Source organism: Papilio polytes, unplaced genomic scaffold (assembly GCF_000836215.1).
Source record: "Papilio polytes unplaced genomic scaffold, Ppol_1.0 DF824102.1, whole genome shotgun sequence".
Taxonomy (NCBI): Eukaryota; Metazoa; Arthropoda; class Insecta; order Lepidoptera; family Papilionidae; genus Papilio; species Papilio polytes.
Genome location: NW_013525102.1, coordinates 4,246,581 through 4,271,450, shown reverse-complemented (window position 1 = coordinate 4,271,450; position 24,870 = coordinate 4,246,581). Strand labels below are relative to the sequence as shown.

General features: G+C 40.9%; 1 protein-coding gene across 4 annotated transcripts in view; it reads right to left on the bottom strand.

Annotated features, from left to right (window-relative positions):
- LOC106099578 (protein muscleblind) overlaps window positions 1-24,870 on the bottom strand; it is a 59,838-nt gene that overhangs the window by 9,301 nt on the left and 25,667 nt on the right. Inside the window, exons 3-5 of one of the 4 annotated variants that reach the window (XM_013278142.1) lie at window positions 2,430-2,597; window positions 1,425-1,577; window positions 866-1,045 (exon numbers count right to left, since the gene is read on the bottom strand). In XM_013278142.1, coding sequence (XP_013133596.1) covers window positions 866-1,045; window positions 1,425-1,577; window positions 2,430-2,597 — 501 coding nt within the window. Of the gene's footprint in view, window positions 1-865; window positions 1,064-1,424; window positions 1,578-2,429; window positions 2,598-24,870 lie in introns of all 4 variants that reach the window. The other 3 variants (XM_013278143.1, XM_013278145.1, XM_013278146.1) reach the window with 3 other exon arrangements.

The following is a 24,870-nucleotide window of genomic DNA, read 5'->3' as shown; positions in this document are numbered from 1 at the left end:
CGCTGGAACTCCCGGCACACCTGCACCACCACACACGCCTCACACCAGCCCGCCGCCTCGCCGACGCCCCTCGCCATCACACATCCCCCTAACCCCCTAGCGGCCTCACTTCACGTCCACTCCAATACAAACCACGCGCCTAATGCCTTTTCTGTATATTTACATTCTTTGTGACTTATCTTACATGATGGACGACAGACTAAAGCAAATTCGCAATCTTAACTATTTAGATTATAGGAGTTACGGGATAACAACGTGGAGCGTAACAGTAAAAATTCGATCTCACCGGACGCCGCTTGGAATTAGTTGAGTTTAATATTTCGAGTTCAGATTATTTTACGCATCCGTCGCATGTTTATATGGTTTGGTTGACGTTTTCCCTAGATTATAGGTACAACAACGTCGGGAGCTACACGGTTATTAGATATTAAGCTCGTGACACTGCACTATTGATGCAAATCGATTAATTATATTGGTTTGCAAATATTACAGTTATCTAGTTACTTAAAGTGGTAGTAACAGGGAATCGTAATAACAGAAACCGATATTGCAGTAAGAGTGCATGCCTTTCTCCGGGAGGGTAAGCGAGTGCTGGTCGCGAAGCGCACGCGGGCGGGCGAGGCCAGGGCGCCCTCGCACCACAACACACGGGGACAGTTAGGGGCATCTTAGCCGAAACTCGCTAAGGAGACCGACAACATTTTTAAATGACTATTAATTGCAACTTGAACATTGGAGAAAAAAATATTACAGTTACTTGTCGGTCTCCCGCGCACGTGGCAACATCGGAAAGCACTACGCGGATCAGGGGCGAGACAGAAAAACCAATTTTGTATGCGGTATGAAGGCAGGTGTCTTGGCTTACCTCGAGGCGATCGGTGCGTGGCAGTTTCTGCTGCAGCACGGGCTGCTGCATGACGCCGAGCGGCGAGGCGGCGGCAGCAGCGGGGTCGTGGCCCAGCATGGCGGGCACCAGCTGCGGCGCATAGTACTGCGCGTACGTCGAGCCCACGCCCGGCACGCCCGACAGGTACGGCGACGTCGCCTGTGCAACACAGTAACACTACCTCAACATAATGAATCTCCATTTTATCACTATTTCCACTGTACATTTCATTCTTAAATATTCATTTGCAAGCACGATTGTCAAAAACACTACAAAAGCAACCATTACCGGTGACGCCTTACAATACAGTGTTAATTATTTTTAAATCTTTAGTTTACGTTAGCCAAAATAAGCTGTGACATGCATCTTTAGATAGATTCGAAAAATTAGTTTGGTAAATGAAGCATTACGGTATTTTGTCCGTCTAGCTGTCCACCGGCCACCACAAAAATACAGGGGATATAGGAATAAAGAGGGTGGAGAGCGGGAAGGGGCCAATGCGAGTCGAATATGTATACAGAACAAATATGCGACGTACAGAGTGATAGACGGGAAGGTGGTGGCGCTCGGTAGCCGGCGGCGCTGCGAAGCGCTCGGCGGCGGTTACCTGCGGAGCGAGCAAGGCGAGGCTGATGGGGTCCAGCGCGGCGAGGTGGCCCCCGGCCGCTCCAGCGCCGCTCACGCCGCCCACCTCGACACAAAACCACACAAACACGCTACTCATCGTGCGAGGACACCACTCCGCCCCCTTTGCGTCGCTGCGCGCACCATCCTCTCCTCCGACCTCTATTCGCCTTGCTACTCTCTCTCTATTAGTTCCTATTACAGGACGGACATGCGAGTAGCGACACCGAGGTGTGACGGGTCGCGGCTTTAGCGAAAGTGAGAACAGTGAGGAATATGACATTATCGGTGATTAAATTTGCAATACCACTTTTACCCAGTTCATACAAATGTGAGTAAGTTCGGAGAGTAGTCATGCCACTTAAGATACAAATTATACAAACATGCTCAAGCGAGTGGGGAGCGATCGGCCATCGGTGGCGGAGTTTAAGTTGTGCCTGACGATGCGACTGTCACATTTATGTCGTGCACAGATACACGATCGTATCGCCTACTTCTGATTCCTTACATGTTGCCATCTCTCGTTGTGGAACTTTAAATTAAAACGACTGAACTCTACTGCACGAGCAGTTGTATCCACTTAAATAAAGTTGATAAATGACCATTAATTTTAAACATGTTCTAAGATGACTTAGCTGTTCGGTTAATTTAGTCTCTAAAGAAAACATTGCCGAAGCATGTTACATCTCAAATGTACTAAATGACATAGTTGACGCTGAGATAGCGCGCGGCACAACTTAAACGGGATGCTTTCAAAACTCTACGTGTTTCATTAAGTAGAACGCTTAAAGGGTACAAGATAGCAAGTACACCGAAAGCTGCGTGTTGCGTGCACTGAGTACGTACCTAATGAGGACCGATCGCTCGAAGCGTTTGTTTAGAGCGAAATTGAAAGTGAGAGGAAAGCAGCAGTACTAACCACTGCCGGCACCTGGCCGGGCAGCACTTGGCCGGGGGTGAGGCCCATTTGCTGCATGAGGGCGTTCTTCAGTGCGAGGTGGTTCCGCCCGTTGATGAGCAGCTGGTCCTTGAGGTGCTGCGGCGGGTGGAAGTACTTGCAGGGCGGCTTCTCGCGATTACACCGACCCTGAAACATATAGAAATATTGGTTTAGCCACTTTTTAAAAAAAGTTTTTTACTACAAAATGATGTTTCAATAAATCCAAATACTTGAACGATCAGATAAGGAAGAAACATCTTATAAATAGTATACTTTGTTAGGAATAGGTCTGATAAGTAGATATTGATTACATTCTATTTTACCCAATTCCCAATGATCCTATCGTTTCCTCCTATTCTAACATTGGTATGTATTTATTTAATACACCTATGTCTTACAATATACGTTATATAATTGCGGGAGCGGTGCGGGCCATATTCGTTCATTTTTGGCGTAAATGAGGCGAGAGATAATTGCCTCTCTGAATCGAAACCCTCTGCCGCATCCATCTATGATGATTTATTTACATCCGCGTAATTAACTGTCGCACTACGTGACGGGAAGGGCTTCGCGGACGTTTTATCGCCGCACGCCGGCGCCTCGGTGCTATATTTTATGTTGTGAGAAAAAACTAAATAAAGTTTATCGCATTTAAAAAGAAAACATTTATGTACACAAACTGTATATAATATACTCTGCCTTCAAGATGGGGACTTTTACTGATAATGTCTTCTGGTACACTCCTAAGCCGTGCGGTGATTTATTGACTAACTTTGAGTGTATAGGTAAGGTTCAATTTTACTACAATCCAGTCACATTTATGGTTGATATATTTGATCTAAGAGATGTTTCGTTCCTACTGTTCATAAATTACAATAGAAAACTTAAGAAATATTTAATATACGTTTAGTTTCATGTTCATGGGAATAACATGAATGTGCTTCAAACTTTGCGGCATCTCCAACTCTGGTAGTCGTTTAATTCTTTATTAGTTTTCCTAATTCTTCTATAGTACATATAAAGAAACAATGGCATGTCGAGGCCGTGAGTTAGAGCAGCTGTTGAATATTTCGGAAGGTGATTATCGACGGCTCGGTGCTTTCATCTCGAGCATGACAATCGTTCAATCACTTCGACGCAGACACATGAATGACGGATTGAAACGTCTCATTGAAACATTAAAAGCAAGCAGTCTTTCGCCGGCGTATCAGAATCAGGCGATACAAATTTCGACCGTGATTAAACTTTGACGATGCATACCACTGCTGAAGGGGCGTTCGGTCGCGTTTAGATTAACTTGTTACTGGCAGGCATAATGTTAGTCGGACGGTTCTCTTGCTCTAACTAGGGACGAAGTTATTATTTCCTGGTACTCGAAGTCGTCTACTTTAACAGAGTTTCGATTCCTAGCGTTTGTGAAACTCGAATGGGTGATCACGTACTCGAATGGTAACTATGATAACTCGGTCTATCGAACTGCCATTAGTCGGCGATGGCGTTCGACAATTATGAAGTTTACGGTTCGCTATCGAATTAATGAATTCTGTCGCCAAAAGACAGAGCATTAATGACGCAACGGCGGCGGGTCAGCTCGACCCACGTGCCGGCCCACTCACGCACATTAACTATATTTTCCACGTATTGCTGCCATCTATGATGTCATGTTTCGTTATAAACGGATTAAATACACAAATAGAAGTGGTCAGAAAACCACAACAGCAATTGTAAGAACTTTGAGGAAAGTAAAAACTATGAGATATCGCCTGACCAGAATCTTCTAACAAACCATACAAATTAAATAAATTGGTAAGTTTATAGATATGCATTAAAAATAATAAGTGTAGCTTTAAATTAATTGCATGAAAATTATTTTGATGCCGACGAATTTAACTGGGGTGTCGATCGAATATAACGATTGCATTAAGAGCCATTAATGCTCACAACACATGATTTGTCGATTACACATATAACGCTTAACGACCGTCTAAAACTACTGAACACTAATGAAATATTAAAAGTCAATACTAGTAGTTATTTAATTACCATCTTATACCCGAAAGTAATAACATATTTTTTATTAGAGTGACGGTAACCTTCGACTACTAATTTCAAATGAACAACAATGAACTGGCTATTTAGTGAAAGAACGACGGTGTCAGGGTTGGCGCGGTCAGAGAATTTAGAAGGCCAGATTGAAGGGATATATTTGTTTTAGAAGCGTGCTCATTATTAAAGGCTGCACGTTGAACTGTGTCCAGGTAACGGATATCAGGAGCATGCAGGTATAGCGATTAGCGTGACGGATGCTTGCGCCGATACAAATGGCCTCGTCGCCGAGACGGATGGCCGCCCTCTCTCAGCCTCTATTATCACATTAATTGCAAGCCGATCACTTCTATCCGATCGCTTTTGCGTCAATGCAGCTGCATCTGTTTTACCTTAATCTACATAAGCTTTGCAGTTTACATTGACGTTTGCATTTTTGGCGCAGATGGCATTTTAAGTCCTTTCATTTCTTCTAACACAGCAATGTAGCATTTAATAAAAACATCACGAAGTGTACCATACGACTTAAAATATCTAAAATTATCTCTCATAGTGCTAACAAAACAAGTACAAACGATAGTGTATTACGATTGAAAAAAGTTTAGGAAAGATAGGGAGAAGTTTGCAAATAATGTGGGGAGTGCAGAGGGTTGAGTGGTCGCGGGTGGGCAATAACCGGCCAAAACTAATAACATTTTTGTGATAGTGCGGAGCAAACCGAGCGCGCTTTCCTCGCCCTGTCCTTTATCACACAACAATGCACACTTGCAGCACAAAAGGAGTTATGTCAGGAGGCGGCTTCTTCTTATCGTCGATTTTATTTTTGTACACAAAGATTTGAACTTGTATGTCCAAGCGGTGTCGGATTATGTCTGGAGTAAGCAAAATCGACAAAACCAGGTACAAAACGACAGGAGGGAATATGTCTCGTCGACTCGAGTTATCCGGAGAGTGCACTCGGCAACTGTAACGCGCATAACGAACGGCCCTCGAGTGCGGCGGAGTCGCCGTAGTCTACGGGCTTACACTACCTTTCTATTTCTAATTTCATCCTTTCTCCATTTTGCCGTCGTGTCTATTATCCAAATTATTTCATGCATAAGTATGAAATAGGTATGAAGTGCAGTAATCAATTCCGTTCATCTACACATAATCGTTATCAATCGAGCGCGACGATATTGGATTTGCAGTATTGTATATGCATGGAAACGTATAAATCAAATAGGATATCGAGAATACGTGCCGAGTGAGGTATGCCGGTCGCTAATCGATCTATCGATCACATCTGATGTATTGGCGACGCGCCGTCGACAGAGTGCGGTCAGCGTAACGCGCGCGCTATGCCGTACTAGACTATTTCACTATTGGCCGACCCCACACGCGCCGCGACAAATCGACACGCGAGGAAAACAATGGGCGAATGATTCGATGAATGACACGATCACGCCGCACCACCGCACTCCGGACCCACTTGTACGCACCCGCGCGTGTGCCGCTGCCAAAAATGTTCGTGATGTCAAACGCGGACGGGAATAGAAGCGACCGGTGAGACGTGCCAACTCCACCTGTATATAAATAAATGCAAAGACTCCGTATACCATCACAGATGCTTAAAATTATTTGAGACACGTGCCACAGCTTTACAGCTTTTTATTTAATCAATAAAAGATATTAGTTGGACAGAGATAAAAGTGTTTGAGAATAAACGTTTCTTTTTTCACAAATGAGGTATAACATAAGACATAGCCGTATTTAACCAATTAGATTTGTAATAAAAATGGTGTGTTTATAATAATAAACAATATTTCAGTTTTTAATAATGCCTAAGAAAATATAACAAATAAAAAGGCAACATGATCTCCAACTGATTCCGGATGCCACAAATGATTTTTTTGACAAGGCGAAACGAGGGAAACGTGAAATCTAATTTGCTAAATTTTGCGGCCGGGGCGGGAATTAGGTAAGTAAAGTCAATTCTGAATGTTAGTAGAATTTGAATTTAAAATGATTTATAGAAGACCGGGGGAGTATCTAATGAGCCGTCACGCGAGAGGGGCTTGTGTTTACGCCTCGCGCTGCCCACACTTTTTATTCGGTCCCTTCTTTAGCAAGCGTTCGGCGCTCACTGTCCAGCTCCTGCGTCGTTCGCGGTACGAGTCCAATATCGTCTGCTCGTCTGTTCGTCTGATCACGCTCTGCTACTAAATTGCAAATATTTATTTTGAACATTGAGAAAAGAAAGCAAGCCTGCCGGAAAAAACACAATTTTGAAGAAGCTTTAAACTAAGAATTATTCACTCTGGTGAAGTTTCCAACAAGTTTGCACCGCGGTGCCGTAGCTTAACGTTAAAATATGCATTCGTGCGCGGAGTTATCTCGGCCACTTCTGCCGCCCGCCGCCGTGAGCCGTCGCCGGCCGGTCAGCCGTTGTTTATCCCGGCTTTAATATTAGTTGCCCACTTTTAAACGCTAATCTCGAGACGCAAACAATCCGCTGCTATCATATACGGCGGCACGGAATTTATTCATTTTGCTTTTATGTGGCGCACGCTCGTGCAAATTTACTTTAATGTTTTAAAATAGCTTTCAAGAAATTTTCGGGAAAAATAAAAGATGAGTGGCGTTAAGCAATATTATTCTAAGGTGGATGGTCAGGACGGTGTTTTAGATGGAAATAAAGCGAGGAGAAGCTAAGTGCGGGGGCAGGGCAGAGGCGGCGACTGTGAGATTAATGCAACGGAAGCAGGCTCGGCCTCTCCAGGTGTTTCATTAAATCGCGCGCGGCGCCTCGGCCGCTCGCACGGCCATTATGAAAGCTGCAAGCTCGAGGGCCATTCGCTTTAAGAACGCCCGCGCCACTTTGTAACGGCCTTAATGAACCTTGTTACTTATAGGCTCACGTAAATTGCCTGTTTTGCTAGGGTTCAGACTTGTCGAGAAAAATCATCGGGTCAGCGAACATTCGACACACAAATCGCTTTTGGAATCAATGTATAGTAACTACTTTTAACAATTCAGTGTCAAATAACAGGCGAAAACTAATACATTAAATATTATTTTTGCGGATATTGCATTGCGGATGCATTTTAATAACGACAGTCTCCGATAATATAAATCGAGAATTGATAAGGTACTCATTATTTTAAGACATTCTTAAACAAATAGAAAATTATAAAGTGACAGATCAAGTTATAGTGACTTGCTCACTTTATTAAATTGAGTTGGGATTTAATGCGCCACCAGATTAAAAGCTAAATCAATTTGTCCGTATCTTTAAGAGGTCACATGAATGTCGCTGGGGCGAGTGGCGAAATAAGCGTCATTAGAGCGAAGTGGTAGAGCTTACGGCATAGCGAGCTGGGCCAGGCCGCCAGCGCTAACTGGTTTAGTCTGCCCGATGCAGTAATTAGTGTAAGCAGTTTGACGGAGCGCCGCGTAGTGACGCCTCTTTCCGCCTCAAAGACTGTCACTAGCTCGAATGGTTCACTCCCTCGATCTCCCGTATTTATAGAAAGAGCCAATACTTCTACTCGTATTTTCAAGTCTGGTCAGTTACTAACACATATTTTCAAACAATAGTAGCGCGTTGACAAAGGTTTCTAGAACGGTAACGGTTCTTCGCTTTTGTATCTTAAATAACAGGATACACTGCTATAGATGTCAAACTACGATTCCTTCACTACCATCAGTAACCAACACAATAGTAATACGCGCCATATATGAGCTAATACTTGAGCTTGAAATAAAAAAGCTGTTTCGAGGAATATAAATTAAATATCTGTCTCCACTTAAAATTTGACCTATAAACTAGGAACAATACGACGAAAAATATAAGACGATAACGGTGTATAGCACAGCTAACTACAAAATAAAGAGCCTTTAGTCGGTACGATAAGAGAAGTTTAAGGGGAGTTTTGGGGTGCGGGTCGGGCCGATAAATTGGGCGGCACTTAATTATGATCTCGGGCGGCATCTTGCAGGCGGCTAATGTCCCGGACTCGTTTAATGCGCGAACTTGTAGTCTCGACTCCGGCGGGCGTGATAAATTTCCATCTGAGCCCCGCACCGCGCCTCGCCGACCCTCAGGTGCCGTCAGCACTCGCTGCCGACTCTCACATATCACCAACAAAATTAGACTTATTCCCTACTAGATCTTATTATATTTAACTGACATTAAAATATATTTTTTTCTAATGATTTAAATCGTTGCAAAACCGTTAGCTATTAGAACGACAAAAAATATAATTCTTTTATAATTGTCACATTGCAGTAAAGACTTGTCTAGAAATAACGTCCTTTTCTTCACTGTTTACTTTCTTGTGGTATTACTGCTACTAAATTCACTTAGAGTAGCGTAAGTCACGCAATAAACAAGTTTAATAAAACACTAGAAGCATCAAAGTGTGAGCGGCAGTGGCCTCGCTACACCGCGCCGTACTCACTATACTAAATCTTGAAAACTTACCAACATGTTCACATTAATCAATTTTCTTAACACAGCAGAGTTATTAACTACGGTGATTTACGACGGAAGACAAAAGTTCGCTTTGCTACTCCCCGGTTGCCAGACTTCAATTTTAAACTTATGGTTTCCGACTAATTGACCAACTTTATTTCTAGCATAAATTGAATTAAAGATCCAAGAGAAATAAATAAGCAGCACATTACCCAAACGTGTAGTGTGAGTACAGTTTAGCATTTGCATGTTTTCTTGGAGTTTAGTTAAAAAAACAAATAAATTCGACGTTTATGTTATAGTAAATAAAAATCTGCATTTTGTTGATATTTATAGTTGGGTAAAGCAAGTCGGTTTCAGTAATGGCGCAACATTTTGCAGGGAACGCCTGGTCAGTGCGAGGTCAGCGGCGGAGTGAATGAGCACAGCTGGGCGGGGTGTCACTGCGAGCGGGGAGCGGCCACTGTTGTCGCGATGTTATTGCATCGTGTTAACGCGAGCAGAGCGGGGCGCGGCGCCGATAGCTATAATTAAAGCGGGCAAGACGCCGGCGAGACGTTACGCCGTCCTAACGACTTTTATGGCGTATGTAACATTGCCGGCACATAAAATAAATGTGCCGCCTCTAGCACCTCTATATAGCATAGTGTTTCCAGATTAATAGCGCCAAATGTTTACTCTCTCACGCTATACGACTATTGCTTTTCACATTATGTGGGTCCATATTGAAAACTGAAAGCCTTTGTGTACGGAAACTCGAAAATTATTAAAGTAAAATGCCGTTGTAACTGTTTGATAAATCTTTAGTGTTTTAATCATAGCGTAGTTCCAAACAAGCAAAGAATATACTCCATGCGCAAAACAAGCTAACCTAGTATCAGGCTAATACGGTAGTACATTTATTTATCGTTTGCTTCTATTTAGTCTTGAATGAGATATAAATAAGAGACATGTTCATCACTAAAACGAGGTCTTCATATATTAATACAATGTATCGCTTTCAAAGCAATTGGCTAACTGACAAGATGGCGCGAGAGTGGCACGAGGGCGGGTCTGCAGTGCGAGCGGGCGCGGACGGGCTGATCGCGTCCTCGCCCTGCCCATCATTTAAATCTTTATACATCCATATTAGCTTTATAGGCGTCGGGAGCTTTCTCCGGCGCTAGCGGCGCGGCGCCCGAGTGCACTTTTATTGAGGATGAAATACCGTAATTGCCACTGCCGTGGCCGACGATGTTTGTTTGTGTTAATCTTCCTTTCGTCTTGTTAATAGGTATGTCACACAGTTCAATTCAAATTACAGATTCAAGTTTAATTACAAAACGAAATTGTTATTTATCATTTAATTATAGAATGTTAATACATCGTTGAGAAGGCAATTGCTTTTTTTTAGCAAGTTAGATAATTTATGATAATGAAAATATAACTAACTCGAACCTCAAAGTATTTTACCATAGGATAATTTAAAAAATGTGTAGAAAGTTTATTATTAGCGCGAGTGTATTAAGCGAGACAGAAACCAAAACGGTAATTTCGAATCAAAGCGAGTTCACAATTGACGTCAAATAAGGTATGACAAATAGCGATAGAGAACACGCGGCCACAAAACGCACGATCCGCATAAAAAGAGGGAAATATTCAAAACAATAACCGCTTTTCGTATCTCAATCCCCAAACTGCGGTAATCTTGACAAATGACGGTCCTTGTAGTGTAGTCGGCACTACGGGCCGCATTGACAAAGCCCGAAATAAAGTGACACGGACACATAAATAAGCATATTCGATGTTTTATTGAGTGGAGGAAATGTTAAGGAAATAGTTTCCCGCGTCATTACGCGAAGCATCAATCAAAGAGAACGGTCAACTAGTGAGGCAGATTTGAAAAATGTTATGGCGAGCGTCTGTTTATATCGAGCCGTAATAACGGATAGCATAAAGCCGACATTAGGAATCTTGACTAAACAATGATAAATCAAAGTAAAAAAAAGGGGTATAGTTAAAACAAAAATAATACATATTACTTAAAAGGTTTAAGTACAAGAAAACAATGTGGCACGGTAACTATCGCGTTTAACTAATTTTCATTTTAACCGTTTGTGGAAATTATAAAAACATTAGCTTTAAACAATATAGATATTCGGAATTTAGATCCACATTCTAAACTGTAGTTAGAAGCAAGGAAACGATTCGCGGTCTTGATATCAACAAAGAATGGGTAAATTATCGAATTTTGTGGGAGGAAAGGTTGTTTTGGGAAAGAGGGCCGCGGCGGCAAGTGCACGATATCTGCATTGTGGCACGGCGCGGCGGCGACGGAGCGGCGCCGGCGGGGCTGGCGGCGTGGCGGCGCGGCGGCGGCGCATACATCAGGCACGCGACCTCCCCGCCCCCGCGCCTCCCGCCCCGCCCACCCCGCTAACCCATACACATTCCCCCCGTTTTAGCAATTATCATCATTGAACTACCACTTTGATATAGAATGGAGAACTTGTTTTATGATTACTTTTCTTTTTTATCCACCTTCAACTTAATATAAAAGCAACTTTGCTTACGCAACGAATGAGGGTAACCTCAAAGTAACTACGCATTCAAGTTTAAATAAATGTTGCCATTAGAATCATGAAAGACGAGGAATATTAATAAAGTATTTAGTCTATGATTCAAGAAGTTAGTCTCAATAAAAATACTACTAATATCTTAATAGAATCAAAGATATTACAAGTAACAATAAGTGAATAATAATAAAGTCTGTGGTAACAAAAACAATTTATAACTCCAAGGATATTTGTTAGTTTCTTTTCAATATAAAACGCGAGTCATCCAAAGCGTTAACGATTTCCAAGGCGGTTATTGCCTCGCTAAGAAGTGGCACAGGCGCGGTAATCTAGACAAGATCCCCTACAATAAATATGAAGCCGATAGGGCGTCAGATATCCTTCTTTTGTCTGCTACTAACGAAATGGCTAATAAATTGCGTATACTTTTGGCGCCATGATTTTACCCATTTTTATAACATTTACGTCATCTAAAAGAATAACGTAAACGATGATAATATAAGTTATTGGGTTCACTAAGCGTTGAAAGTACGAGTACGTCTTACAATGTATTTTTGATTACAAAAATGTCTTGTTACGAATATGTTCTGAGAATTAGTCTATGACGCAGTTAACCAAGACATTGTTGAACTATTTAGGTTATGTAGTAGTAATAATATGGAACGATACTATCGGAAAGCGGTAAAACATTAAAACTTAGTCCTTAAAACAATAAATTAGGTACAAAAAGGTTTTGAAATGCAAATACCAGAAGTTATAACATTGATATATATTTCATACAAGATACATATAATTACGTATATATCTAAACGGAATGAGTCAACAGAAACTTCATTAAGGTTAGAGAACAAGAGTTTCCGTATTGTCGCGTCAATGGAACGACCACGCGGGTACATTACCATGAAAATTATGTCTAGTCCGAGCCATTTGCATTTATGAATCATGCTTATTACAAGATGCACTAGACTGCGAACTCGCTCCTCTATTATTATACGTGCGCTGTGAAACAATTCAAGTTTTTGTTAATTAGTACGTATTGTCCGCGGCTTTGCTCGCGCGGATTTAAGGATGCTTATTTTGTCGGAGGATCATGGAACATGTTGCTCGTGCGGCAGACAGATTAAAACAATAATGTTGCGGGCTGTTTGCTGCGTGATGATTGCGCTTAAAAAGTACAAAAGTAAATCCTTGACTTATGAATACCAAATGTTTTGTCTACTCTTCTCTTCATAACAGCGGCAGTTTTTTAACGATATTATGACATTCATGTTCAGAATGACACGTATTGAATTTATAACAGCAATGCAGTTAATACATTACGTATAATACTAGTAAGTAACAAACTAGTATTAAAAATTATATGATTATGTATACGCAAGTTATGTTACGATACCGAAAGAAATATAAATTGAACACACTTTATGAAATATGCATTGTAGTGAAAAACTTTTCAGGACATACGCATTCAGTTGGTATTATAAAAAAATAAATAGCATTTTCTCGAGAGCAGGTTCAATTTATATAGGAAATGACGTATGTCCCAATGGGACCTAAGAATCTCCGTACTCATGTTGACTTTTGTAGTTACACACAGTTTTCGTGTTTGAACGACATTAGTATTCGACTGACGTCGGAGTGAATTTATTCTATTAGAGGTAATGTATTCATTGGAACTGATTAATTAGGTATGTATGGTGAGGTGACGTGTAGCCGGTTGGTAATGCGACGTCACACAGGCCGGGTGCCGAGTGGTCGGCGACAGCGTGACATATATCGAGGTTATATCGGGTGCAGAACGCCAACAAAGGCAGCAGAGTGTGGGTCAAGTGGCGCGTGTCCCGATGACGCAGCGTGCCCGCCGCGCCGAGCTCTCCGCCGCTATTATCCTATGCAAATCCGGATCGTCCAAATATCGTGTTGTGCCGCGGGCTACCTGCTATCGCGGCTATTAATAACGCGTCGCTACAGATACGTCCCGCTCGGACGAGCAGTTCTGACCATCGGACTATACCTGCAATGAGGCGGCTCAACCCGCTCATGTCGTATTTCGCTAAGCTGTGACCCATTGAATGTATTATCGACACGAACGTTGAATTATTAATTGGATTTTTCGCAACAGAATAACGGATTTTCCTATGTGCTTCTATAATCCTGTTGAGTACTAATCAAATACACACTTCTGAATGTTTCAGGGTGTGTGTGTGTGTGTGTTTACTACTTAAAGTCATAGGTCAAAGCCTAGTTGACATTCATATAACATTTTTAATAAAACATTTTTAAAACGTGATTTGTGAAATGAAATCAAAGAAAAAAAAGTTAGTATAGACTTTTCATAGTTTTTCAAGGACTGTTATAAATGCAATAGCAAACGCTTATAAAAATTACGCCGCCTAGAAAACAAAGACTAATTTAATAATAATCTGAAACAAATTGGCAACTGATTTAAAATACAATTATCTTGTAATTTACGCGCAATACGACGATTACTGATGTGTAATGAAGTTTTTCATTTGTAACTGTTTGCAATAAAAACTACAAATTGTGTAATAACGCATTACAACTGGTTATGGTGACGACATTTAACAAAAACTGTTAAGATGGTGAACGTTTGAATCAAGACATGAAATTAAATCGTTATTAAAATTACATACGGTATTACAAATGAATCGAACAATAGAAACAAAATATGGAGCGTTATTTAGTAATCTTGAGAAACAGGTTACATAGAGAATAAACTAACACGGGGTCAGAGGTTCGGGTCAGGTTATTCCGGGTCGAACAGTGAAAATAATCCGTTGGGGTAGCACCATAGCGCCCCGTGTAAGAAATAATACGGCTAAATGAAATAACGCAATTACCGTCGGGTCATGTAGCTGTTACTCCTATTAGGGTGAACATTTAAAAGTGGGCATCCATTAAATCCGCATTAACGGCATAAACATTCTAGAGTTTATTTCCTAACCGTTAAATGTGTTTAAATATAAAAGAGTTCAATTAATTTCTCCTTAAATATAAAACCGTTACATTTTTAACTGTAAAAGCTGTTAGTGCTTCTAAATGAACAGTTCCTTTCAAGTAAAGATTTTAAACGGCATAAGTGCCAAGGATAAAGCCAAGTGGTCGCTCTAAGGTACCCTCGAAAGTTTTTTGACGGCCGCTCTGAATAATTGAATTAGTTGCCGTCAGAGAGCAACCGGACTCGACGTTGACGCTCCTTCGAATACAGAAAGAATATAAAGAAAACGTTTAAGTTGTGAGGTATTTGAAGGAAAACTGACACTAATAGAATTATAGCAAGTTAAAATATCAGACTCCATTACGTTAAACTAATTAGCAGTGAATACTCAACGCATTTCAACACCAATCGTATAAAGAAATAATAAGTTAATTTTTATAGAAACAAAAGTACAAATAAAGAAAAGTCTTGCCACTTACCGAAAAATGGAAAAATGCTTTCGAATATTTTTGAAACAAATTGAAAAAAAAAAAACAGATCACATTTTAAGTCCTTCCGTCCAGGTGAGCAGTCGACTGGGGAATGGCCGCAGCGCCGCTCACCCACTGCTACAATTTAATTAAATATGGCTTCGGATTAACCGTGTACGGCTTCACACAAACTATCCAGTTTCATATTTTTACTTCGCTGCAAATGTGAGTGGACATGGTGACAATTAACATGGACGTTAATTATTTCCACTGCCTACCTAGACAGACGGATAAGATGCGGAACGTGGCTTTTGAATGTTGTATACCTGAAACAAAACAGAATAACATCAGTAAGTCGAAGGATTTGTAACCGCTGAGTCAATTAAGTTAAACAATATCGCTAATAATAATACTGTCAGTTGAAGTGACGAATCAAAGTTACTCCGGTGTAAAGTCTTGACTTTGATAATAATGGGTTCGGTGGCAAAGCGCGCGAGGGGCGATGAAAGGGGTGTGGGTGGGGGGGTCCGCGATTGTTTCCGATGATAAACACCGGCCGCCCGACGCCATCCAAGAGCCCGCGCTAATTAAACAACAACGGGGAAAATTAATTTTATTGTTTCAGAACTACGCTTCTTTGTTTCGGGCCTACGGAACGGTTACCTCGGAAAAATATTTGACTGACGCCTCTCAAATCTCATCCGTTGAAAATGTTTTGCCGCGTCACGATTTATTTTTTCAGCTAAAAAGTGTATCGCCGTACGAGCGCGCGTTTGCGATGACGAGCCAGAACAGACTGAGCAGATTGACACCTCGACGGAAAGCTTCTAAGTGCAACGGCGGGAATGGAGTCGAACCCCATTAAAAATATTAACATTGTCGTTAAAAGTATAAATCGTTTATGTTAAAATAATGAGAATGATGTTAAGATTAATGTAAATATACAAGCAAATTATACATCACACTTCCCTGCCCAGAACAATTTAATACTCGCAGGAATTAAGATGATGTTGACAGAATAGTTAATAATTAGGTCTTGTGGCTGACTGTTATGGGATTTCTACGAGATGTTGCTAAAGTCACGGTGAGCAATGTTACATGCGAAAACTTGTCCTTCTGGAGGGCGACATAGGGTTGATGGCGGTGAATATGATAACTTGTGATTGCGAGTGTACATGACAAACGAGTGTTGCGTGAGGTTGCGGATGTGGCGCGGGGTGCGCGGGCGGTGGTGTCGGCTTACACCACAGCGTACAGCCCCACAACTACACAACACATCCGCCTTGTGTCATTATTAACGACTCTGAGTAATTAATTACCCAAACACTGAGATATTGTATTTCTTGACGGTACATTGTTAATGCGCCGAATAATGTACTAGTTATGGATTGATCGAGTTCGACGGCATCTAGCGACACATCAGGTCGGCGCGGAGGCGGCGGCGGCGGCGAGGCGCGCCGGCAAGCTGGATGAATAATTTATAGTTTCCGGTAAGCGAAGTCGTGGCCTCGAGTGTCAATTAAACAAAGTATTCGGGAAACACCCTTTAAATTAACGGGTCACTAAATTGAATTCGGAAAATTAACTGGAATAAGGTGCGGTGTCCGGAACAAAAACTTAATATGTGTTCCGGAATCTACCGGTGCGAAAATGAGAAATTACACGCGGCATCCGTTTCGGCGAACCCATTCTGTAAGCGCAATCTATTTATCTACGAACAGAGATGGCTATCAACTCTCAACTCAATTTAACATAAAGTTAACATCAACTTAGCTATTTAAGTTTAGTTATTAAAAATGCAGACATTAATTATTACAATTAGTTTTTATATTACAAATATCGTCAGATAATGAAAAAGCCCGTTTTCTTATATTCAAAATAACGATCAAGTGATGAAGTATGTCGTCCTAACAACGATAACAGCAAAGTTCCATCAAACATTAAGATTTGTGAGAATTTGCCATATCTAAGAAACTAGCGTCGTGAGATCTGTTTACTTGCATAAGATCAATATCGCGCTGACAAAGACCCCACTGCTATGTAATGAATTTTGTGAATCCCCCGAGAGCTGTTACAACCAAATGACAAAGATCTATGTAGGTACATTAAACAAATACACGCATGAATGGTTTTTCTATTTACAGGTTTTTAAAGTAGTATTATTTTTATAAAATTAGTGATTTTTTTTTATATTGTCAACTAGTATAATAATTACTTTAGTATTTTGATATTACTTCAGTTGATTGCCAGAGTATTTTGGAATGTTTTGTTGAGGTTTGTTTTAATTATAATTAAAATATAGCTAAATGCTTGATGGCCCAACGGGAGGGATGTTTAGAATGACGGGGGTCGGAGTCGAGGCAGGGGATGGGAGCTCATTAAAGGATGTGCGGTTCGTCTCTTCGGTGTCGTACAAAAACGGCCCGCTGTCCGTTACGGTATGGGTTGCAATTAAACAACAGAAAGAGCAAGCGCACATTGGAAATGCGCTCCTAGTAAGTGAAGTATGGCGGTAAAACGGTTATATATGTTTACTTTACGTGTCTCTAAAGGCTCAGTTGGCTCAACAAAAGCTAGACAACTAAAGCGTGAACAAATTTCATTTGCAAAATAAACTACAAGAACTTTCTTCTAAGGATTAACACTTTTATTAAATGTATTGTATTAAAAGTGAAACGTTTATAAAAATTGTAAAGATTAAAAGCTGAACTTCGTTATGAAAGAATTCGTTTTGAGCTTTAATGAGGTTTCCGTACAAAATTACCGAACATTTTTCGGTCATTAAGCGGCGGAGTGGCGGAGTTTAATACAATCGGAATCAAATTAAGTTGATTCAGTTGCGGCGGCGGCAGTCGGGCGCAGTTGATTCAGCAGGAAGCAGACACGTGCGCCGCCCGCAGCCGCCCGCCGCCGCCTGGCCTCGCTCGCAATAAGAATAAGAAATGAACCGATAAATTCCATACACGACTCATAATGTTAGGAGTTTTATACTAAGAAAAAGAAAAGCGCCTCGGATCGTAGACATGTTGTGTCTTTCTCCGCAGTAACGAAAAATAAAAAAGGGTTATCGATTTGCGAAATAAAATGAACATCGCTACAAGCTTACGTTGAGTAGTGTATATTTAAAACATAGTTGCTTTGAAGTATTCTCATGCACCTGCTTTGCTGGCACAATCGAACCCGAAAAGATGTCTGTTATTCCGCTCGAGGCGCAACATCGACGACTTATCGCCGGCCCGACGCGCCGGCTACGAAGTAATTCATTACTATGCAAAACAAAACTCTGCACATTAATTGGGTTATATTAAGCGACACTGCAATAAGGGAAACGAAAATTTAACTTTCCTTCATGAAAAAAAAAATGTAGCAAGTGATCAGGATCTATAGACACTGTTTGTCTAGAAGTAAACAAACTAAAAAGGTCAGAATTTCTTAAAATATTAGATTTGAAGTTGCCAATTTTAGAGCATATGGAGATGGATTATGTAATTAGAGGATCAAAGTTTCAGGAGGCGCGCGGGAGCAGGTGCAGGTCACGAGGGAGCTGCAGTGCGGCGACATCAGCTTCCAAAACACGAAGTTGAAGCGTTGAAAAATTGCGGCGAACGTTTCGGAACCGCCCCCTGCATCGGCGCGGTGCTGAGCTACATACAAATAAGCCACCCAAGACGCCACTCTGCCGCGCCTCCCTGCCAGCGAAGCCGCTAACCAAGCTAGCGTTACCCTATTTCTGATATTATAGCCATATGGGTAAAAGTATGTTTTAACATACAATAGATTTGCTTAGTAATGGTTGGAACGCAAAGACAGATACTATAAATAGAAGAAACTTAGTATCCAGGAAACGTTACATTTAAAAATGTTACATACGTGAAACTTTGGATGGCTTTATCATATTCCAACACTGAAAATGTATTTAAGAGATAAATACTTTTTTATGTCAAAGTTCACCGTAACACATATCGGTTTGAAATTGATAACTGACAAGATTCAATAAAGGTTCAAAAGTGCTGCGGATCGAAGAGGCGGGGGTTCATAAAATAATTTTTACTACAAACAATAACATTTATTACTTGGCTACGTATTAATGCGCATTCAGTTTACAACCGTGCGGGCGCCGCGGCGGCGCGCCCCCTTGTTTGTTGTCCGGTTCAAACATCTTTCGAAGCGAATTATCCACCCCTACGCAATGAGCCTCGTACTATTGTATGGTCGCTCTAAGCTTGTGCGCTACTACATTTCATCTTAATAAATGTCGAAACGATTTGAAAGAGCTACGTGATGTATTAGAGCCGAAGAAATCGTGCGGCATCTATTTCGCGTAAATCGAATGTGAAAAAAAGCGTATATAAATTACGCTGTTGTGACACGCTTTTATCTGTTTTATAGTAGAAATAAAACCAGTGAACGTTTAATAAAATACAAAACGTAGCGATGCTCGAAAGTGGACAGTAAATGGCGTCTGGATTGTCCGTGTTCTGAGCGGAATAAAATTTTATATCTGCAAATTATTCGTGACGAACGATGCGAATGACACGACTTCTGCCTTAAAGTCATGTTAACTCGTAGACTTACGTGTTAGGATTGCATGTTCACATTATTGTTATAATGTGTTTTGTCTATTATTCCATGTATTACATTCTCGATAGAATTGCTAACTTACTATAATTAGTTGTAGCTTCATTGTGTTAGCATTAACTTGGAAATGTCACTAAACGTAATTTAATAAGCCGTTAAGATTGGACCGTACGATAAGAATTAAATGTGTCATATATTCAGTTGAAGGCGGACGGGGGATTGCATTAAGCCATTTGAGGACATGTGTCAAACGAGCAGCAAGGGCCGTTTTTGCTATTAACCGGGGGCGATGAGAGTTTACACAAAAACAGTTCAACATGTCGGTTTTAGTGCGACGAGGCATTAGCAATTTTTTAAATAAGTTTAACGTAAGTTGCTCGTGATATGATGGTATCGTTTGTTGGTGGTGTTGTATAGTAAAGTTCGATGGGGTGTGCCATAATGAGGTGATTAATGAGGTAATTGGGGCGCAGTTGTTAGCGGCGATCGCCCTTGAGGGTGCAGTTTGCGCGCGAGTCGCCGCTCAACGCCAATTTTACGTTCACCACTCCGCTAACGCGGCTTGTTAAATCGACGAGACCTTCGAATTTATTTTCCCTGTCGCTTATTGAAGGTACTTACTTTCAAATGTTCATTTCGTATATTGTAACCGAAGCGAACGTTGCGCAACTCAAATTCGACTTCCAATACGATAAAAAATACTGAGTCATTTGTTGTCAATTTCTTTATTGCATCATCGATTGAAAATTCTGAAAGATCGTGTACGTGTGACATTGTATACGCGGTTATGGAATGTTCCAGGGAAAGCTCAATACTACTAACCGTCGTTTAATTTGCAAGACCATTATCAGTTTATGGAATTGCAAGTGGTAGCAATCGTTGAGGTGGTAATGCACATGTAGTTACCGGCTGTGGATGCTCATTTGCGTATCTAAGTGAGTCCGTGGAGGCCATTAGCCAACGATCGAAGACGTCATTACTCGCAGTGGCGCGATAAGGAGCCGCGACGAGGGACGGCGAGCGGCAAGGGCCTGCGTCCTAACGAGTCGCGGCCAAGTGGACAGCTATAGGTGCTTTCAGCCCCTGGCCAAAATCAAATCGACTGCTCTTATGGCTCGGACGGTTAAGTGCCGCCTATTATGTAAATTTTCGGCAAACGGTGGAGAATAATGGATATTAACTTTAATGTTTACTCGCGTAATTGTAATGCGTTAATTACTTAAATGTCTCGCATTAAATTTTGTTTACAGAGTTCACTCGTATATTGACTTCAAGCTAATGGATGCGAATAATTAAACAGTGCTTACATGCTTGCGATATTAGACAGTTAATAAGAGGTCAATAAACTAAAATATGATACAACTTAGTCTGAACAAACATGATCTTGCACTCAATATAATTAGGGAAATGTAGAGGGATGCAAAGCATTCGTAGCGTATGATGGTCGGACGGACTGTTGCCGTGCCGACTCTCCGCTTGGATATTAACGTGATTGCTAAAGCTCGGTCTGCGAGCTCAGAGCGAAACTAAACATTTTTTTAATTGAATCCAAAAGCATCTCAAGAAATTTATAAAAAGTTATCAAATTCTAACATTTTGTGAAAACCTTATAAATGCTTGTATTACTTTTTTTAAAAATAAGTACGTATAACATGAGTAATGAAGGTAGTTGTTGAAATAGCGAGAGTGTAGGTCGCGCGGGGTCCATGCGAGCGACGTTAGCGGTCAGCAATTTGGGTCGAACTTGTTTAGATGACCCGAAGCTGTGCTCTGTCAAGCCACCTCAGGCGACCACTTAATCTAATTTACGAGATTACCAACTAGCTTTTCATTTACGATGTTTAAAACTTTTAACCGTAACGGGAAGTTCTTAATTTGATAAATAAACAATGGCGATAAACAGGCCAAGCTATTGCAACTTAAAGATAGTACATACTCGTATAAAGGGGTTTGGAGTATTTTGCAACTACAATACACACTATGCTATAGTGTAGCAATAACCACCATTTCATAACTTCCTAGTCGTTAAAACTCTTATGGCATACACTTTTTCTGACTTCATAGAACTAATAGCAGAATGAATAATTGAAGGCAAGTTCAAAGAAGCTGGGGATCGGTTGACAGTGGTGGTGTTCAGGGCAGCTGGCTGGTCCGTTCAGCTAAATGTTTTATTCAGGGGGACGCGCGCGCGCCGCCCGTGGCCCGCTTATTACAATACTCCGACCGGCTAGATAGAGGCCTATCTCTGTGATGCCGGAGCACGCGACCGATTAAAATTTCATCTCTCTTTGTTCGGAAACGGAGATAACGGATCGATGTGCGACGTTAATGCACCGGCACGCCTGCCGCCAATCTAAATTGAATCCATCTGTGCACTTATAAATATTTAAAACGACCGACTGCATAATACTGTGTGAAATGTCCGTATAACGGTATGTAATATACAACAGTTCACAATTTAATGTTTAAAAATTATAATGTAGTTAGTTAATCTTCAAGCTAGGTAAAATTATACAAACGATAATTTGTATTCTGTTGTTTACGTGATGCCACGTCATTTTCTTGCCCCGCACCAAGTTCCCTAAAAGTTGTACTTGCACTGAAGCAATGACAGGTTTTTTTTCATCTATTGATTTTTCTACTTCGATTCACTTGTTTAATCCGGTAATGCACTTAGCATAAAAAAACTTATAACACCCACTGTATTTCTGTATTCGAAGTCTAAAAATACTTATAAAAAGCGTATCGAGCTGGCGACTATCAATTAAAAAGATCGCCAGAAGGGATTCCACCGTTGTATTGAAGCACAATAAAAATAATTCTTAAAAGTGCATTCGATCCGGGAAACATCTTTCAGCAACCAAAGCGCGCGGAGAAAAACCTAGACTTATATATTCGCCCGAGGCCATCTGAATGTTACGTGAACTTACGAACATAACTCAAATATCTAAAAGAAAAAGACGACAAAGGAGGCCATTTGTTTTAGTATTACGCTGGCGGATATAAGCGCAGCGGCGCAATGTTAGACATCGGTGTTACGTAGTGGAATTCAGTCCGATATTTCAGAACCACCCCTTAGCGCGTCTGCTCGAATTGTGAAAAATAGAGGGTCATTATTATAGATTATTCTTTTCTCGCTTGCTGATGTCAACACTTCGCCCTATTTTCTGTCCTCCGGTGGCGGCCAAAGAACAAAATACAAATTAACACCTCACTGATAGTCGGTCGTCTTCCTCGCAGCCGCGCCGTACAATGATGCGGTTAATTTGGTGAAATAAATCAGGCTCGCTTTATATTCCCGTCACAGCCGACAGCGGAGCCTCGGTAGCTATTACAGTAGCCGTAATGAGATTTAGAGCGCTCATATAAAGTTATTTATGTGCAGAACGCGACTCCTGCGAGCTGTGAGATGGTAAGCACGAGGGCGGCGCGGCGTTGCAGGAGTTCTGCAAACTCGAACACGTTCGTCTCGAATAGAAAGTAGCGTAGTACCGCCTACACTATTGCAACGAGCGTGGGATTTCAGATCGGATGATATCGCTTACATATAAAGAGACTATAAAGGAGCAAAAGATATTAATCTCAAACGGAATATTTAATAGTGCAAAGTATAACTGATAAAATTACACAACAAATACAATGATATATCAACATCGCATTCCTTTTGTTAAAGTATTTTTGGTTCGATTCCTTTTGTAGATCAAAGTTTTAGACGTTTGTATATTTTTAACAACGAATTTTATTTTATATTCATATACCTGATGTTTGGGGGAAAAATTTACGAACAATGCGATGAAAATATTTTTGTTAAGAAAATAACTGGTTCGCATTTTATCTGTTAAAATCCAACTGTAGACATCATGTCTATCATGTGAAATAATTAAATAAAATCTTAATAATAGGAAAAAATATGATTGCACTTCGTTACTGATTTTCCCATTGATTTTATTTGTAATATTTTTATTAGATTTGTTAGTTCTATATTTTCAACATAGATGTAGCAAAAATTCTGATTTACTTACAGAGTCTTCTTGATACAATAACTAAGAATGCAGATGGCAAGAATTTCGTCAAGTATAAGTGAATGTTTCGTCCGTGGAGCACGTTATTTGGACAATAGCAATAGTGTTATAAGTTATTATTTTTATTCTAGTGAGTGTATGATCGATTGCGCGGAGGGTCCGCTAAATCAGACGCCTTTGTTCGGCCGAGATTAATCACACGCGGCTACGTATGACGGCAGCTGAGTGGAGATATTCATTAGCGGCAATGGATCGGCAAACTCAGTGCAGCTTGCCTTAAGTGATAAGTTGAAGAAAAATATACAAGCATTAGTATGTAAGAAGCAATTTAATAATGAAACAATAGTAAAAGTTTTAACTTATCCTATTGTTTCATTATTCGCCTTATAGTTAGACCTGAGTAATAACCTTTATGAAATTAAAAAAAGAATTATACAGAAGAGCTTACTTAATACTGTAAAAATATATAACCATAAATGTGTATTAAGGTTGCAGTACAAGGATCATGTCTAGGCATTTGCGATATAAACGGCTTTAATATATTTGAAATATACATTACAAATGTATCAAATAAGAGAGCAGGTTTCGAAATCCCATAACGTAAAGGTGCTCCCGCAATCGGTTCACGTACGAAATACAATTTATTCGGGCCACTTAAAGAATAAAATAAATTTCGCAGCAGTTTCACCGCTTCATGTGGGAAGCGGAAGAGCGGAGTCGGCCTGTATTCTAGGTAGTACCGCCGCCCGCCGCGCTGACTCGGCATTTAGCTGGCGCGACGCCGTCTGTGCCTATCTACTTTCTACTGACATCGCCGCCCGTCTTTTGTATACGATACCGTAAGGTTGATTTATGTAAAGCCATTATGGGGCTACGCTTTGTAGTTTTGAGTAACCAGTTACATTAACTCTTTTAAATCGACTTCCTTTTCATGTTAACGGTTATTGAATTTAGATCGTGTGGTAGTTTGAGCCCTTCAGTTGGAGCTCGGAGTGAACGGACGACAGGCGATAGCCGGCGACACAGCGGCGCGACTGCGAGCGGGGTATCACGATAGGACAAACAAACGCTCGGACACCGCGCCTCGCGATGTCAATTAAGCTAATTAAACACATAAGGGGGGAGAGAGGCCGCTGTGCCGACCAGACCCACCCTCTACCCTTGTCCCTTAACTGACGCTTCATTTTACTAACAATAGCCATTCCTCTTAGCAACAGACCGTACTGATCGAAGTACGAATTACGCTGGAATCATACAATCGAACTACGGTCGATTAATATTAACTTGATAATGCATATTACTACTTTTTAATAAATGTTTATTAAAAAACGTCTGTC